The sequence below is a fragment of the Pristiophorus japonicus genome, chromosome 2 (assembly GCF_044704955.1).
Source record: "Pristiophorus japonicus isolate sPriJap1 chromosome 2, sPriJap1.hap1, whole genome shotgun sequence".
Classification (NCBI taxonomy): domain Eukaryota; kingdom Metazoa; phylum Chordata; class Chondrichthyes; family Pristiophoridae; genus Pristiophorus; species Pristiophorus japonicus.
In genome coordinates this window covers 316,939,493-316,959,333 of record NC_091978.1, presented here as the reverse complement: position 1 = coordinate 316,959,333, position 19,841 = coordinate 316,939,493, and the positions used below count along the sequence as shown (strand labels likewise).

At 43.6% G+C, this 19,841-nt stretch overlaps 1 protein-coding gene across 1 annotated transcript in view; it reads left to right on the top strand.

Moving 5' to 3' along the window:
- The window catches only part of LOC139231135 (short transient receptor potential channel 3-like), a 178,991-nt gene that overhangs the window by 146,787 nt on the left and 12,363 nt on the right, over positions 1-19,841 (top strand). The window contains exons 10-13 of the mRNA XM_070862492.1: positions 11,080-11,344; positions 13,523-13,718; positions 16,595-16,816; positions 19,401-19,484. Of these exons, the coding sequence (XP_070718593.1) occupies positions 11,080-11,344; positions 13,523-13,718; positions 16,595-16,816; positions 19,401-19,484 (767 nt within the window). The remainder of the gene's footprint in view (positions 1-11,079; positions 11,345-13,522; positions 13,719-16,594; positions 16,817-19,400; positions 19,485-19,841) is intronic.

The window sequence follows — 19,841 nt, the reverse complement described above, 5'->3', positions numbered from 1 at the left end:
AAGGATGTATGCACCAGAATGCCCAAATCTCTTCCTATCTCCATCATCTTTAATGCGCTTCCCTGAAGGGTGTATGACTGTTGAGCATTTTCCCTGCCCACATGTATAACACTGCACTTAGCTAAGTTATACATAATTTTCCAGTCTTCAGCCCAATCTCCCAATATATTAAGATCTGCCTGAATCAGATGAGCATCATCCACAGTTCTAACACTCGCACAGATCTTGGTATCATCTGCAAATGTGCAGCTTGTGCCTCTAATACCTACATCCAGATCATTGATAAAAATAGTAAAGAACAACGGTCCCAACACTGATCCCGGGGGGGGGGGGGGACACCACTGGTGACCGGTCTCCAAACAGTTCCAAATCCACCGACTGTTTGCCTACGTCCTGCCACTAGTTCTAAATCCAGCTCAACATATTACCACTAATACCAGAGGCATCGATCTTGTAGAGAAGCCTCTGGTGAGGTAATTTATCAAAAGCTTTCTTGGAAATCTAAGCAGCCAATGTCTACTGGACTTCCTTCATCCATCAATGTGCAACTTCTTCAAAAAATACAATTAGGTTTGTAAGACATGACCTCCTTTTTATAAAGACATGTTGGGTGTCCCTAATATATCCCTCTCTATCCAAGTATTCATTACAATTAGGAAACAACAGTAAGTACGTTGCTAGAATAAGTTTCATATGCCTTTTGAAAGAATCCATTTAGTAAATAAATTTAGTAGGTATCTGATACATGTTCTGAAAGTTATTTCATGAATGTGGAAATAAGAAGTGTTGCATATGAATTGTGGCAGTCTGTTGCAAGGAAGAAAAATAATTGCAACGCAGAATGCCAATGGTGCAATATTCTATTCACAATTCACTTCATGTTCTAAATAGGTGCAGTAAATAACCTAGTATAATAAAATTCAGTAATTGATCCTGGTATTGGGCAGTAAAATTACAATTTGTAGTTGCAGAAAAATAGTCACTAATTCTCGTAATGGAAAAAGCAAATGATCTACTTTGAACTATGTAATGATTTCAGGAAGCCCTTTATGACTGTGAAGAAAACTGGAGTGTAAACATCTTTATAAATGTAAACGGCAAATGAAAATAATTGCTGCAAATACAAGCAATAAAAATCAGTTTAAAGGGATTTTTGATTGCAAGACCTCTCTTCCATCATTGAAATCACTTCTTTAAAATGTCACTGCTCCAAACAAGCAGCCTTGCTCCAGAGGAATGCAATTTGGACAATTGACCTCAGGGGTTAACGGCTCAATTCATGGCCCACCCGATTTCTCAGTCATTAAAACTAATAATCAGAAAATTGACAGCCATTGGGCATGCCAATTCATGAGGCTCCATAACCAACTGTCAACCAAAGTTCAGCACAGAGAGCTTACTTGGAACATTTACCCCACAGCCCTCTCTCTTGCAACAGTGATGAAGTGCAATATACATTCCAACTGTATGATATTGTCCAGGTAACCTGAATTAAGTGTAAGAACCCTCACTAGAGAACTTAGAATACATTTTGCCTAGTCAGATTTGCCATCAAAGCTCAAAGAAGTACAGCTTTGTAATTCATTCCGAACCTTTGTTGATTATGTTATGAACAGTATTTGGAAAAACTGTCTTACAGTGTCAGTTGTTACATTGCATCTGTCACACTAATAGTCACATATTAAATCACATGAAAGAAGTCACAATTACTGATGCTGTAAAGAAACAAGAGTTAACTATAAAAAAGCATAAACAGTAGCATATATATATTTTTGATATATAAAAAACTGTTGATATATTAAAAGCTATTTTCAATTAAATGTCACAAAGTTTTCCTCCATAACAATGGTTTATTTGAGATTACTGTTTAAGAGGTTATTTCTAAACCCAAGCATGCTGCCTCTGATTTTCCATCTGTTGAACTTCCATGGAGCATCACTTGACATGCCCTTGTGCATACACCATAACAGCAGTGGTTTAGCTGTCCTTCAATCTGGAATATTATAATCACCAGTTGATATCCCATGGCATTAAACATTATTTTAAAATATTAAAAATTATTTACTGTTTATCCTGTAATTAATTGCCATTATTTTACCTCCGAATCACTTTATTGTTTTTATTTCTTCTCCGATATTTAGTTTGAAATCCGATATTTAGTTTACTTTCATACTTAATGGATTTATTTATGGATGAAATGGGTCTTGGGCAGTAGTGCGAATCGGGCGACAGTGAACCGGCAGTTCATTTTACACCCGCCCAATGTTCTTTTCCATTCGCTACTGCCCATTTTACATTAAGGTCTGAGACCAACTTCCCCCCAACCCCCATTTTCCTTTGTGATTCCATCTGTTGATCTTCCACGGCTTTGGTTACATGTAATTTGGGGTATTTAGCTTTTAACATATCAAGAAATATATGTGCTACTGTTTATGTTTTCTGACAGTGAACTCTTGTTTATCGACAGGATCAGTAATTGTGACTTTTCTTCCATGTGATGTTTAGCTATGAGGATGGAGTTGTGTTCGTCTATGCCTTTAAGGCCATTACTCAGGTACTCCATGTGAGAGGTGGTCTAAGTAGGCAAGTCCTGAGGTCAGCGAGAGGCTAATTGCTAAAGGATGTTTCTGTAGATTGGCAGCTGTTTTTAAATCCCCAACTCCTAGCCTTGGGGAGAGGTCAGGCAATCAAGGTCAGGAAAAACAGGAGAAATGATTAGTTCCCCAAAATGTGACAGATGTATGCTAGCTCCAAATTTTATACAAAAATAGTTCATCTCCTGTGCTGTTGTGCACAGAAAAAAAGTGGGTCTGCAGTAATAGAGATCATGTTCTTAATAAGTAAAGTGAGAGAGAAATTATATAATTGAAGTGAGGAACTTATTGATTGACAGAATATATGGATTGTTTAGATGTAATGAGTAATTTAATTATAAAATGTAAGTGTAGATAGTAACTTAGTTAATAATTGGTGTGTGTTTATACAGTGCACTGCAGGATAGTAGGACAGAGGTGATTAGACAGGTTTGAATCTAAGTTGTGTTGCCTCAGAGATGGGATAAATAACCAAGAGCGGATAATTGCCATGCTTTATGGTTTACAGGGGTTACGGTTTAGAAAAAATTGGGGTTGAATTAAATTTCTTAAAAACACTAATTTAAAAATTAATCTTTCTACAAAAATCATTAGTTTATTTTAAGGAAACTTACTTGCAAATTAGTTTGCTTTCTTTTTTCATACCTTCCTCCTCGTGGCAGGATTGCTGATGCTGTGACGTGTTCACAGTAACAGTGCTGTTTGAAGCATCTGGTTCTGTTTTATGTGTTAAAGAAGTTATGCTACGTGAAATTATCTTCAGAGTCCATCTTGTATTAAGGACTCCACCTTGTGGTTAAAAATCAATTTTTGCCGAAACTGCTGAAGCAAATGGTATCTGGAACACGTCCAATACCAAATCAGTTTTTCAAGGCTCGCCATGGTTGGTGCAAGCTCTACTCAAAAAATCAGAAGAACCCTTTTATGTGTAGCTCCAATCTTTTGGTAGATAAATCTATTTTTTTCTAATTCATTCTCGGTATGTGGCTGTTGCTGGGAAAGTCGTGGTGGACCTTTTTATTGAACCACAGCGGTTTGATACAACTGAATGGCTTACTAGGCCACTTCAGAGAACAGTTAAGAGTCAACTACATTGATATAGAACAACGGCAGGTTTAAGAACATAGGAAATAGGAGCAAGAGTAGGCCAAACGGCCCATTGAGCCTGCTCCACCATTCAATAAGATCATGGCTAAAATTCTACATCAGCTCCACTTTCCTGCCCGATCCCCATATCTTTTGATTCCCTTGGTGCCTAAAAACCTATACTCAATGACTGAGCACCGCAGCCCTCTGGAGTAGAGAATTCCAAAGATTCACAACCCTCAGAATAAAGCTATTTCTTCTCATCTCAGTCCTAAATGGCCGACCCTATACTGAGACTGAGACTATACTGAGACTACGATCCCTCATTCTAGACTCTCCAGCTAGGGGAAACAGTCTCTCAACATCTACCCTGCCAAGCCCTCGAAGAATTTTTTTAAAAATCCATTCATGAAATGTGGGCGTCGCAGGCAAGACCAACATTTATTGCCCATCCCTTATTGCCCTTGAGAGGTGGTGGTGAGCTGCCTACTTCAACCGCTGCAGTCCGTGTGATGAAGGTATTCCCACAGCGCTGTTAGGGAGGGAGTTCCAGGATTTTGACCCAGCGACGATGAAGGCACGGCAATATACTTCCAAATCAGGACGGTGTATGACTTGGAGAGGAACTTGGAGATGATGGTGTTCCCATGCGCCTGCTGTCCTTCTAGGTGGTAGAGCTCGCGGGTTTGGGAGGTGCTGCCAAAGAAGACGGTACACACTGCAGCAATGGTGCGCAGTAATGGAGGGAGTGAATGTGTAAGGTGGTGGATGGGGTGCCGATCAAGCAGGCTGCTTTGTCCTGGATGGTGTCGAGTTTTTTGAGTGCTGTTGGAGCTGCACTCATCCAGACAAGTGGAGAGTATGCCATCATACTCCTGACTTGTGCCTTGTAGATGGTGGAAAGGCTTTGGGGAATCAAGAGGTGAGTCACTGCAGGATACCCAGCCTCTGACCTGCTCTTGTAGCCACAGTATTTATGTGGCTGATCCAGTTAAGTTTCTGGTCACTGGTGACCCCCCAGGAAGTTGATGATGGGGGATTCAGCGATGGTAATGACATTGAATGTCAAGGGGCAGTGGTTAGACCTTTGCTTGTTGGAGAAAGTCATTGCCTGGCACTTGTGTGGCGTGAATGTTACTTGTCACTTAACAGCCCAAGCCTGAACGTCATACAGGTCTTGCTGCATTCGGGCATAGACTGCTTCATTATCTGAGGAGTTGCGAATGGCACTGAGCACTGTGCAATTGTCAGCAAACATCCCCACTTCTGACCTTATGATGGAGGGAAGGTGATTAATGAAGCAGTTGAAGATGGTTGGGCCTAGGACACTGCCCTGGGGAACTCCTGCAGCGACGTCCTGGGGGTTGTGATGATTGACCTCCAACCACCACAACCATCTTCCTTTGTGCTAGGTATGACTCCAACCAGTGGAGAGTTTTCTTCCTGATTCCCATTTACTTCAGTTTTACTGGGGCTCCTTGATGCCACACTCGGTTAAATGCTGCCTTGATGTCAAGGGCAGCCACACTCACCTCACCTCTGGAATTTAGCCCTTTTGTCCATGTGTGGACCAAGGCTGTAATGAGGTCTGGAGCTGAGTGATACTGGCGGAACCCAAACTGGGCATCGCTGAGCAGCTTATTGGTGAGTAAGTGTCATTTGATAGCACTATTGATGACATCTTCCATCACTTTGCTCATGACTGAGAGTACACTGATGGGGTGGTAATTGGCCAGATTGGATTTGTCCTGTTTTTTGTGAACCAGACATACCTGGGCAGTTTTCCACATTGTCGGATAGATGTCAGTGTTGTAGCTGTACTGGAACAGCTTGGCTAGAGGCGCGGCTAGTTCTGGAGCACAAGTCTTCAGCATGACAGCCAGGATGTTGCCGGGGCCCAATGCCTTTGCTGTATCCAGTGCGCTCAGCCGTTTCTTGATATCATGTGGAATGAATCGAGTTGGCTGAAGACTGGCTTCTGTGATGGTGGGGACCTCAGGAGGAGGCCAATATGGATCATTCACTCGGCACTTCGGTTGCAAATGCATCAGTCTTGTCTTTTGCACTTGCGAACTGGGCTCTGTCATCATTGAGAATGGGGATACTCATGGAGCCTCTTCCTCCCGTTAGTTGTTTAATGGTCCAACACCATTCACGACTGGATCTAGCAGGATTGCAGAGTTTTGGTCTGATCCATTGATTGTCGGATTGCTTAGCTCTCTCTATAGCATGCATGTAGTCCTATGTTGTAGCTTCCCCAGGTTGGCACCTCATTTTTAGGTACACTTGGTGCTGCTCCTGGCATGCTCTTCTACATTCCTCATTGAACCAGGTACCATGGTACCCTGGCTTGACGATAATGGTAGATTGAGGGATATGCCGGGCCATGAGGTTACATATTGTGGTGGAATACAATTCTGCTGCTGCTGATGGCCTACAGCACCTCATGAGTGCTCAGTTTTGAGCTGCTAGATCTGTTCTGAATCTATCCCATTTTGCACGATGGTAGTGCTACACAACACGATGGAGGGTGTCCTCAGTATGAAGACATTATACGTTTTATACGTTTCAATGAGATCACCTCTCATTCTTCTAAATTCCTATTCTACTTCAATTTCTCATAGGACAGCCCTCTCATTCCATGAATTAATCAAGTGAACCTTCGTTGCAACCCCTTTCAGGCAAGTATATCCTTCCTTGGGTATGGTGACCAAAACTGTACACAGTACTTGAGGTGTGATCTCAACAAAGCCCTATATAATAGCAGCAAGACTTCCTTACTTTTATACTCCAATATCCTTGCAATAAAGGCTAACATGCCGTTTGCTTTCCTAATTGCTAGTTGTATCGGCATGTTAACTTTCTGTGATTCATGTATGAGAACCCCCAAATCCCTTTGAATACCAACATTTACTAGTCTCTCAACTTTAAAAAATATTGTTTTTCCATTCTTTCAATGGAATTCTCTCAGTGGATAATTTCAAACTTCCCCACGTTATAATCCATCTGCCACCTTCTTGCCCAATCACTTAACCTGTCTATATCCCTTTGCAGCCTCTTTGCATTCTCCTCACAGCTTACTTTCGAATCTAGCTTTGTATTGTCAGCAAACTTGGATACATTACACTCGATCTCCTCATCTCAGTCATTCATATAGATTATAAATAGCTGAAGCTCAAGAATCCTTGCTCGCATCTTAACTCGCTTCGAGTCCCGTTCAACCATCATGTCTGTGCTCGCTGACTTACATTGGCTCCTGGTCCGGCAACACCTAAATTTTAAAATTCTCACCCTAATGTCAGCTGTGGCTCAGTGGGTAGCACACTCGCTGAGTCAGAAGGTTGTGGGTTCAGGTCCCACTCCAGGGACTTGAACATGGAAAATCTAGGCTGACGCTCCAGTGCAGTCAGGGAGCTGAGGGAGCGCTGCACTGTCGGAGGTGCCGTCTTTCGGATGAGATGTTAAACCGAGGTCCCGTCTGCTCTTTCAAGTGGACGTAAAAGATCCCATGGCACTATTTCGAAGAAGAGCAGGGGTGTTATCCCTGGTGTCCTGTCCCATATTTATCCCTCAATCAACATAACAAAAAAACAGATTATCTGGTCATTATCACAGTGCTGTTTGTGGGAATTTGCTGTGCACAAGTTGGCTGCTGCATTTCCTACATTACAACAGTCACGACACTTCAAAAAGTACTTCATTTGCTGTAAAGTGCTTTAAGGCGTCTGCTGATCATGAAAGGCGCTATATAAATCCAAGTCTTTTCATTTTTGAAATCCCTTCAAGCCTTGCCCTCCCTATCCCTGTAACCTCATTCAGCCGTACAAATTTCTGAGATCTCTGCATTCCTCCCTATTCTGGCCTGTTGTACATCTGCAATTTCCTTTGCTTCACCAGTGGTGGCCATGACTTCAGACCCTAAGCTCTGGAATTCCCTCATAAAACATCTCCGCATCTCTGCCTCTCCTCTTTTAAGATGCTCCTTAAATCCTACCTCTTCGACCAAGCTTTTGGTCACTTGTTCTAATATCTCCTTATGTGGCTCGGTGTCAAATTTTGTTTGATAACACTCCTGTGAAGTGACTTGGGACATTTTGCTACATTAAAGGCGCTCTGTAAATGCAAGTTGTTGTTGTCACACCATCCTCACAGTACAATTGCATCCTTTATGCGTGCTTATCGAGGGATGCCTGCGGAAGTTGAGCATGGCTGTCTGGATTAGAATAAAAGGATTCAGCTTGGTGGGTAGGATAAATATTGTGGGTCAAGCCATGCATAGAGGGACGGGTCGGGGTGGGGAAAGAGTGACAAGTTGTTGGAACAATTGGAAGCTGGAATGGATGATTATAGAAAAATCTGTGTTATTTTTCTTCAATTTTGCTTTTTTGTTATCAACTTTATTTTAAGGAGTATACATTGGCATAGGGACGGGTGGGGGATCGATCATGGAAGCTGCATGTCAGGGAGTTTTATTAGTGGAATGTGATTGAGGAGAAAACTGAATTTGGGGGAATGGTTTTGCGTAATATGATTGGTGAACAATTAAATGTATAATGAAAGTAATGATAACCAATTGGAAAGTTAAAATAGAAACTAAAACACTTACCCAGCAAGAAAGAATAAAACTAATAGTCATGTCATAGACAACAGACGCGATGTACATGATAGACACAGGAAATTCTATTTTTAAAGATTAGATCGCAGCCCTCTCTGCAGCAAATGCTCCTCTGATTAATACTGTTGTCTCTGTTTATCTGTGTTTGTATCTGTCTCTGTCTCTGTCTCATCTTTCTAATATATCTTACTACACAATGAAAAATATATTGTGTACTGTTGCTCACCATCATCATCATAGGTGGTTCTTTGTATCGAGGATGACTTGCTTCCACGCCAAAAAGGGATAAGTTCACAGGTGTTTCAATGAAGGACCTAATATTCCAGGACCCGAACTACATCCTGAAGGCTGGAAGATGCCTGTGTGTGAATCTTTTTAACGTGTGGTGGCCGTTGCACACTAGCCATCACACGGGCTTGACAGAGCTAGGTCTTGATCCAGTGGCAAAGATTAACCAAGACGACTGGAGACCAGCTCTGCTGCACAGACCTAGTGCGCACACAATGGCAGTGTGGGTTGGCCCGTGATGTCCCTGGGCCCTCGCCTCTTATGGCCCCAAACTCACGCCTCTCCTGGGCCTCGATCGCGTCGCTCCACGATCACTCGCCGCTCTTGCGCCCCAATCTCGCCGCTCCTGCTGTACCTGCCCACACTCCAATCAGCAAACTGGACCTTGATGACATCCAATCCAATGGCTTTCTTCGCTGCTGTCGCCCTCCTGCAGCAGTTTGCGCTGTACCTTGCAGTGGTGTGGCTGCCATGCTGCTCCAGGGGCTGCTTACCTCTTAAGACCCTGAACTGCCGCTGATGATCTCTCACTGGTTGGGGCCGTGACGCTGCTCCAGGCCGCCGCTCGCTGCTCCTTTTATGGCCTTGACCTGCCGCTGATGGTCTCTCGCAGGTTGGGGCCGCCACACTGCATGTTGCACCAGTAGTCTGTCTCTATCGTGAACTTACCAACTGCTACGTGGCTTCCCCCTTCCAACCCCATCCACAAGTCGGGTTGTGTTTAAAGGAAATAATACACCTTGAGGTTTATTAACCACTTGAGTGGCGAATGAACAGAACTCCCCATTTATTACCCTTACATGCACCCACAGACGAGGACCTAAGTGAAAAGGTAAAGCAACAGTGTGTCTCTTCAACCAACAGATTGAAGAATCGTCACTGAGACATGTGCGGGGTGATTTTAACCCTCTATAAATCTTAATACTTCTTTGTTTAGCGGATTGATCAGCATTTTCTTGATGAAAAGATCAAAAAAAATTTAATTAAGCTACAATGAAAAAAGCCAGCTCGATTTGCATCATATTAAAGAATTTTTGCAACATACTGAAAGACAAAAGAAGTCAGATATTTGGGTGTAACTTATTTAAAATTAGTACGATAAATGTGAATTGTACAGAATGTTTACTATATAGTTTAGAGCTCACCGCCCCTTTCTTCCCGCTCTACGCGCTGTCAATGGCAGCACGCACGGGCGTGCTTTGGAGAGGGCAGTAAGAGGAGCGGCGACGTCCAAAATCACTGAGCATGCATCAATTCGGCATTGCACACCGACTGAAGTCACACTCCTGGTAATTAAAATACTTGTGGTGAATGCTGGCAGTGGCAGCGCTGCCGACTTGCCCGATATGGCGGCTGCAGCATTCCGTGCCGGAAGTGAGGCAGCCGCCATTTTATCTTCAAAATCGGCCTTAACAGCTAGTGCTAAAGATTCAAATTTCTCGTCTACAATTTTTAATGTCCGTTGTTCCAATTTATCTTCAAAGGATTTTGAATGATGTATATGCGGCTGACTGTCTCCCAGTCAGTAGTCAGTCTGAAGCTAGCAGAGATACTCGCCTGTTCTGAGGCTCTATGTTAACAATTCATCATGTAAGAAGTGAGCAACCATATTTCAAAGATTAATTTTATACTGAGGTTAGCGCATGAGAAGCATCTTTTGGTATTATCTTTGTAATTGCTATAAGTACTGAATACCATTAATTTACCTGTCAAATAAATTAATCTGTTGTCTGATAGTATATATTCTTCTACCTTGCATAGATAAGACGAGGTGCATGATATATTCCAGTAAACTGGGGCACATTGACAAGGGTTCTCTAGATTTACCTAGATATTGAGTTAGTAAAGGCACTTTAATTTGTATGAGATTAATTTACAGCAGTGGCCAGTGACACTGAACCCAAGGAAAATAACTGGCCCAATCAGACGCAATAACAGCACATTAATCTCCATGTTATTCTGTTCATATTTCCCTCCTGCCTAGCTATCATTCTGTATGGCTCTCAAATTAGAGATGTTAATCCGCTTTGCTCTACATGACCCCACTCTTGCAAATCCATTATTGTCTCAAAAGCAAAATACTGTAGATGCTGAAAATCCGAGATAAAAACAGAAAATACAGGAAACACTCAGTCAGGCAGCATCTGTGGAGGGAACAAAATAGGGTTAACATTTCGTGTCGATGACCTGGCCAGTTCTGACAAAAGGTCATCGACCTGAAACACTAACCCTGTTTCTCTCTCCACAGATGCTGCCCGACTTGCTTTCCAGCATTTTCTGTCCAATATTCTCTTTGTGACGACCTTAATTGCCCATTCATTACTTTGTATGTGCTTACAGGATTCTTAAAATGAAACGTTATACTTTTGTATTATTTTAGGATGTGATTCAGAAATAGTTCTGATTTGTTGAAAGTGATTGAGTCTGCAGTGATTTTAAACAGAAGCATGACAATTAATAGTTCTTGTGCTAATATTTTTTCTCTTATCTTTTCAGCCAGAGACAGATGGGTTCCCTCTGATCCTCAGATCATATCTGAAGGCCTCTATGCAATAGCTGTTGTTCTTAGTTTTTCACGAATCGCTTATATCCTGCCTGCAAATGAAAGCTTTGGTCCATTACAAATTTCCCTTGGAAGGACGGTGAAAGACATATTCAAATTCATGGTCATTTTTATAATGGTGTTTCTTGCTTTCATGATTGGGATGTTTATCCTGTATTCCTACTATCTTGGTGCAAAAGTGAATCCAGCCTTCACTACGTGAGTACACATTTTGTCAATTTATTTTGTATTATAACCTAATAACACTCCCTTTAGTTTTTTCCCCTTCCCTGGTTTCCCCAGGCCACGTATCAACTGTAAATGAGAAGGCAGGCACAGGACCTGCTTTCATCCCTCCACCAATGCCATTCTAAATCAATGCTACAAGAGTAATAGGGGGATAGGGTGAATTTTCCTCCGATTTTCCAGTGAGGCCACACCGAGCAGCTACATAGCTACAGGGACGTGGATATAAATGGAAACTTACCAGGGTCGGGGAATTGAATGCACTTCTCACTGCTTTGTGCTGCAATCTGCAGGTACTCCAAACTGCTACACCAATGCGTCTCTTTCAACATTGCCAAATCTTTGCCATTCTGATAAATCTGATTACTTAAAAGAGAAAGTCTTATCAACAGGACCCTTTACACAACATAATTGTATTTCTTTTGCTCAGCAGAAGCAAAGGCATTCCCCACGGGCCCCAAATGAACTTCCCACAAATATCTTGTGATCTCTGTGGCGAGAAGTTCAGCTTTCCCGAAGTTCAGTTGAGATCAGTGTAAGCGAATCGGGAATTCTTAATGCGAGCTGCTGCGATGTCAACAAGTTATCTAAACAGCCAAAACAATGCACAACTCTCATAGATCGGGAACCAGAAAGTCAATACGTTCCTTTGATTCAAACATTTTAAAAATGTTAGAGAGCAAAACAAAGATTGGGGTTCTCCCATGGGGAAAAGGTAAACCTGAAATAAGGATGAGCCACCTTTTGAAGAAAACATTTTTTTTTAAGTTTCTTAAAAATTGTATTTTTTATTAAAATGGATAAATTTGACATTCCACAAAATTTTAATTATTTTTTCAGAGCCATAATGTTTGTTTAGCAGTCAATACACTGTTAAAATCGCAGTTCCACCTAATCCAAAAAGGGTCTAACTTCTAATAGGATATTTAACAGCGATACTACCACAGAAAAGCTGAAGTTTTTGTCAGATTCGCTGATTTCCCTGATTGTCGGCTGTGTGTGTGTGTTGGGGGTGTAGGGGACGGTGCGGGCCCACAGCAAGCCACTGTCGGAGCAGTGAATCTCAGACTGCAAGTTGCGGATTTCCGCATTAGGATGTGCATGTGTTAAATTCTGAAGTTGCGGTCAGTTTCAAAGGAGCAAAAACAGCAAACGCTGTTCGTTCGCTGTTATTACCCACCGCAAATTCCAGATCATAATAGGAGTGACTGAAATCTGATTGAAATCAATCGATGATGGAAGGTAAGCCAGGATGTGGGGTGACATTATTTGCTCGGGAGAGACTAGTCACAATGAAGATGGATGCTGGAAGTGGTACCGAGTCTCTTTGGATAGAATGAAAGGGCACTAAAGGGAAAACATCAGTAATAGAAATATGCAACAGGCCACCAAGTAATCAAGGGAAGTTGATGCAGTTTTGTCAGAGACGATGACAGATGACAGTCAAGTCTTCAATAGTGATCCTGGGGGACTTCAATCTTTCTCGTATTGACTGGAGTGCATAATGGGGACAGTCTGCATCCAAGTTGGAATTTATTGAAATTGTGAAGGACTCATTTCTAAAAGGGTATGTTAAAGAATCCACAAAGACCAATGCAATTTAGGATTTTAGTTTTAACGCAAGAGGAGGGAGCAATAAACAAAGTAAGGGAGGGAGTAAGGGAGCATTTATAATTTAATGACGATAATGTTCTAACATTCAGGGTTAACATAAGGGAAGAAGACAAAAAGAAGCCAATTAAAAGAACTACATTTTAAACAATTTTATTAAAAAGCTAAATTTTAAACAATTTTATCTAGAAACGATGCAGTGGTTGAAATGAATAGTATAGATGCATTTAAGGGGAGGCTAGATAAGCATATGAGGGGAAGGGAATCGAGGATTATGCTGATAGATTTAGATAAGGATTAACGGGAGGAGGCTCGAGTGGAGCATAAATGCCGACATGGACTGGTTGGGCCGACTGGCCTGTTTCTGTGCTGTATATCTTATGTAATCCTATGTAAAAATGATTGTTGGGAATTCTGAGGCTGTTATGTATTATAACAATCTGTTCTTACCTTTTCAAGCATATTTTTAATTATTAACAGTTTAACAAAGTATGCTGTCACAATGGCATCTAATAAATTTTAATCTTTTACCTTCCTCAGAATTGAAGAAAGTTTCAAGACACTATTCTGGTCAATCTTTGGTTTGTCTGAAGTATCTTCTGTTGTCGTTAAATATGACCACAAATTCATTGAGAACATTGGATATGTTTTATATGGAATATACAATGTCACCATGGTTGTGGTTTTGCTCAACATGCTGATTGCCATGATCAATAGCTCATATCAGGAAATTGAGGTAGGACATACTGAGTGCTTTAATAATCTTTAAATACTTTAGTTACTATAAAAAATATTGGCCTCAATTTTAGCCACCCTGAGCAGGAGAAGGTTGGGGGGGTGAGGGTACATAAAATATCAGAATCGGGCAACCTAACCCCCTGCCCGCCCCTTTCAATTTTAAGGTGTAGAAATCAGGCCAAGGATGAGACTCCCGCAAAATACAGTTGGGAACCTAATTAATACACTGAAATTGTGTTGAAGACATCATTGACGCCACGACTTAGATTTAATGGTAAGTGTGGAAGACGCCCGGGCTGTGTGTTTCCTGGCAGCTGATCCGAGGTGGGAGCTGCCGGCTCCCCAAGGTATGACTCTTTTAGTACACTAGTGGGCCAGAAGGACCAGGAGTGCTCCCCCCAGGCCCCTCAAGGATTCTGCCTCCCCCAGCACTTCCCCAACCCCCCCCCACCCCATCCTTCCCGATTCCCGACCTCCCCCCCATCCTTCCCAATCCCCGATCTCCCCCATCCTTCCCGATCCCCGACCTCCTCCCATCCTTCCCGATCCCCGACCTCCCCCCATCCTTCCCGATTCCCGACCCGACACCATCCTTCTCGATCCCTGACCTAACCCCATCCTTCCCGATTCCCGACCTCCCCCCATCCTTCCCGATTCCCGACCTCCCCCATCCTTCCCGATCCCCGACCCGACACCATCCTTCCCGATTCCCGACCTCCCCCCATCCTTCCCAATCCCCGATCTCCCCCCATCCTTCCCGATCCCCGACCTCCTCCCATCCTTCCCGATCCCCGACCTCCTCCCATCCTTCCCGATCCCCAACCTCCCCGATTCCCGACCCGACACCATCCTTCTCGATCCCTGACCTAACCCCATCCTTCCCGATCGCTGACCTCCCCCCATCCTTCCCGATTCCCGACCTCCCCCCATCCTTCTCGATCCCTGACCTAACCCCATCCTTCCCGATCGCCGACCTCCTCCCATCCTTCACGATCCCCGACCCGACACCATCCTTCCCGATCCCCGACCTCTCCCCAATCCCCGACCTCGTCCCATCCCTCCCGATACCCGACCTCCCCCCATCCTTCCCGATCCCCGACCTAACCCCATCCTTCCCGATACCCCCATCCTTCCCGATCCTCGACCTGACCCCATCGTTTACGATCCCCGACCTGACCCCATCCTTCCCGATCCCCGACCTGACCCCATCCTTCCCGATCCCCGACCTGAACCCATCTTTCCTGATCCCCGACCTCCTCCCATCTTTCTCGATCTCCACCCTCCTCCATTATCGACCTCCCCCCATCCTTCCCAATCCCCGACCTCCCCCCCATCCTTCCCAATCCCCGACCTCCCCCCCATCCTTCCCAATCCCCGACCTCCCCCCCATCCTTCCCAATCCCCGACCTCCCCCCATCCTTCCCGATCCCCGGCCACCCCCCATCCTTCCCGATCTCCGGCCACCCCGCATCCTTCCCGATTCCCGACCTCCTCCATCACCAATCTCCCCCCATCCTTCCCAATCCCCGATCTTCCCGATCGCTGACCTCCCCTCATCCTTTCTGACCGCAGCCCTCCCGATTACTGATGCTTTCTTCCCAGTGCTGTGGCCACCTGCCACTTGAAGTCCCTCCCGCCTACCGGCCAGGGATGTCCATTTGGTTGGCTGCCGGGAGGGAAGCGAACCTACAATATGTTAATGGAGTCCACCCGTGAAGAGCGGCAGAGCCTCCACGTCTCTGCCTTACTGGGTTCTTCGACCGATTTAGGCCTCCCTTGTACCCTCCCTGGCTCCATGTTAATATTGGGGTCATTGTGTCCTTCATCTTGAAGCCAACATTCTTTATAGCTCATTCAAGGTAGGTGTGAACAGATATTTTGTACACCGTCATTATCAAGTAACCGAGGCCCGGTATCATTGCAAAATGCTATCTACTCTGACCCAACAATATGCATTCACCTTCTGCTTCAGATATCATTTTGTGTCATTTCTATCATTCCTCATATGCTATCTTTATCAAATTGCCACTTTCGTGTCAAATTGCACTGAACTGTAGGGTATTTTTGCTGCATACTAGGAATTGAACTAGCTGGTCTGATCCTGCCCTAATGCATTTCATTTACAGCCATCTTGAAGATCAGCAGTATGTGGGCCGGATTTGAAGTAGAAGGATAGTGTCCAAACCCGCTGCCCACATACACGCAAATTTGAGACTGTGTTCATTAGGATAGCGGGCAACAGCTGTGAATCAAGCAACCTGGGCAGCCCACCACCTCCCGGCTGCCACAATATCAGGAGCCCAGCGAAAAGAAAATAATAGGTCCATAGGAAAGGGGTGGGTGGTGATCAAGGGGGTGTGCTGATCAGGGGGGGGCGGAGCGGTGGCAATTGGAAGGGGCGGATTGGTGGGAATCGGGTATGGCAGAGCGGTGACAATCATGGGGGGCAGAGTGACGCCGATTGATGGGGACGGAGTGGTGGCAATCAGGATAGCAATGATGATCAGGGGGACGGAACAATGGCGATCAAGGGGACAGTGGTGGTGATTCGGGGAGCGATGGTGATCGGGCATGGTGCGATCGTGGGGTGCAACGGTGCTGATCAAGGAGAAATGTGGCGATTGGGAAGGTAGTGATGACAATTGGGGGGAGCAGTGGCGATTATGCGGGGACGGAACTACGGTGATCGTTGAGGGAGAGAAGCAGAATTTAAAATAACGGCAACAATTTTATTTTCAAATAATTTCACAAATAAACATTTATTCGCTTCCAACAGGCCAACTGAACTTTTGAAATTAAATTTTACTGCGCTTGTTGTCATTTTTTATTATTACTGTCAATCAGATCATGGTTTTTATTTCTCTTTTCCCTTAGGATGATGCAGATGTGGAATGGAAATTTGCTCGTTCAAAGCTGTGGCTGTTTTACTTTGACCATGGGAAAACCTTACCCCCTCCGTTCAGTCTTGTGCCTACTCCAAAGTCATGCATCAGTTTAATAGTAAGAATCAAAAACTGTCTCCTTGGTCTGTTCAAATGCAGAAGGAAAAGATTGAAGAAAGATGTTGAAATTGGAATGATGAATTCAAAGTCTAGGGTATGTATTTGAAGGGTTTACAAAGACTTTCATTTATATAGTACCTTTCTGCACCTCAGTTCGTCCCAAAGCGTTTCACAGCCAATGAAGTATTTTTGACGTGTCATCACTGTTGTAATGTAGGAAATGAGTCAGTCAATTTATGCATGGCAAGGTCTCATAAACTGCAATGAGATAATGACCACACTGCTTTTTAGTTATTGGTTGAGGGATAAATATTGGCCAGGACACCAGGGAGAACACCACTGCTCTTCTTTGAAATAATGCTGTATAATCTTATACATCCACCCAAGAGGTCAGATGGGGCCTTGGTTTAATGTCTCATCCGAAACACGGCATCTCCGACAGTGCAGTTCAATCTCAGTACTGCCTGGATACAATATCAGCCTGCATTATGTGGTCAACTCCCTGCATGGGGCTTACATAGAAACATAGAAAGTAGGTGCAGGAGTAGGCCATTCAGCCCTTCGAGCCTGCACCCACCATTCAATATGATCATAGTTGATCATGCAACTTCAGTACCCCATTCCTGCTTTCTCTCCATACCCCTTGATCTCTTTAGCCGTAAGGGCCACATCCAACTCCCTTTTGAATATATCTAATGAACTGGCCTCAACAACTTTCTGTGGTAGAGAATTCCACAGGTTCACAATTCTGAGTGAAGAAGTTTCACCTCATCTCGGTCCTAAATGGCTTACCCCTTATCCTGAGACTGTGACCCTTGGTTCTGGACTTCCCCAACATCGGGAACATTATTCCTGCATCTAACCTGTCCAATTCCGTCAGAATTTTATATGTTTCTATGAGATCCCCTCTCATTCTTCTAAATTCCAGTGAATATAAGCCTAGTCGATCCAGTCTTTCTTCATAGGTCAGTCCTGCATCCCAGGAATCAGTCTGGTGAACCTTCGCTGCACTCCCTCTATAGCAAGAATGTCCTTCCTCAGATTAGGAGACCAAAACTGCACAAAATACTCAAGGTGTGGTCTCACCAAGGCCCTGTACAACTGCAGTAAGACCTCCCTGTTCCTATACTCAAATCCTCTCGCTATGAAGGCCAGCATGCCATTTGCCTTCATTACTGCCTGCTGTACCTGCATGCCTACCTTCAATGACTAATCTATCATGACACCCAGGTCTCGTTGCACCTCCCCTTTTACTAATCTGTCTCAATTCAAATAATAATCTGCCTTCTTGTTTTTGCAACCGAAGTGGATAACCTCACACTTATTCACATTATACTGCATCTGCCATGTATTTGCCCATTCACCTAACCTGTCCAAGTTCCCCTGCCGCCTCCAAGTATCCTCCTCGCAGCTCGCACTGCCACCCAACTTAGTGTCATCTGCAAACTTGGATATATTACACTCAATTCCTTCATCCAAATCATTAATGTATATTTTAAAGAGCTGGGGTCCCAGCACTGAACCCTGCGGTACCCCACTAGTCACTGCCTGCCATTCTGAAAAGGACCCGTTTATCCCGACTCTCTGCTTCCTGTCTGCCAACCAGTTCCCTATCCACGTCAGTATATTACCCCCAATACCATGTGCTTTGATTTTGCACACCAGTCTCTTGTGTGGGACCTTGTCAAAAGCCTTTTGAAAGTCCAAATACATCACATCCACTGGTTCTCCCTTGTCCACTCTACTAGTTACATCCTCAAAAAATTCTAGAATTCTTGAACCCACAAACTTGTGACTGAGTGGTGAGAGTGCTACCACTGAGTCACAGCTGACACCAAATCAGTACTGTTTCACAAAGTCTATTGTAAAGGCTCTCTTCTCGGCCTTTTGGCTAAGATCATGCGTAACTGACCTGACAGGGGAGTAACCATGATCCGATATCACCCAGGAATCAGTCTGGTGAACCTTCGCTGCACTCCCTCTATAGCAAGAATGTCCTTCCTCAGATTAGGAGACCAAAACTGCACAAAATACTCAAGGTGTGGTCTCACCAAGGCCCTGTACAACTGCAGTAAGACCTCCCTGTTCCTATACTCAAATCCTCTTGCTATGGGTACTGTGTCCAATTCTGGGCACCACACTTTAGGAAGGATGCCTTGGAGAGGGTGCAAAGGAGATTTACTCTACTGGTACCAGGGATGAGGAGCTTCAGAAGCTGAGCCTAGAGAAGCTGAGATTGTTCTCCTGAGAGCAGAGCAGATAAACCAGTGATTTAATAGAGGTGTTCAAATTATGAAAAGTTTTAATAGTAAATAAGGAGAAACTGTTTCCATTGGCAAGAGGGTTGGTAAGCAGAAGACACAGGTTTAAGATCATTAGCAAAAGAGATAATTGGGGAGAGATGAGGAGAAATATTTTTATGCAGCAAATTGTTATGATCTGGAATGAACTGCCTAAAAAAAAAAAAGAGTGGAGGAAGCAAATTCAATCGTAACTTTCAAAAGGGAATTGAATATCCACTTGAAAAGGAAACATTTGCAGAGCTATGGGGAAAGAGCAAGGGAGTGGGACTAATTGGATAGCTTTCAAAAAGGCCGGCACAGGTGTGATGGGCCGAATGGCCCCTTTTGTGCTCTAAGATTCTATGGTTTTAAAGGTTTGTATTCTGTTTTTTGCAGCTGAATCTTTTTGCACAGTCTAATCTAAGAATTTCAGAAACTCAAAGTTTCAACAGCATTATAAACCAACCAACGAGATACCAGGTATGTGCTGCATGTGAATATTTTCTTTGTAGTCATTTTTGACTTTGCATAATAATTTGACATCTATTCAACAGATTTGCTATGATGAGGATTGAACTAATTTATTTGAAATTTAAAAATCTATGCTTTGTTGTATTTACTTTGTCACCTTTGGGAAAGATCTCCAATGTTCATAATTTGTAGCGAAACTGCAAATACGCGTATAAAGATTCAGTTTACGATTTTAGAACAAGTACCGAAAAGAAGAAATCTTGCCTCACCCTTGCAAAGTGTCCTTGACTAGAAACCCATTTTAAACAAGTTTTTAAACAGGAAAGAGCGTTAGAATAAGTTGGGTAAATCACACTAAACAAGAAT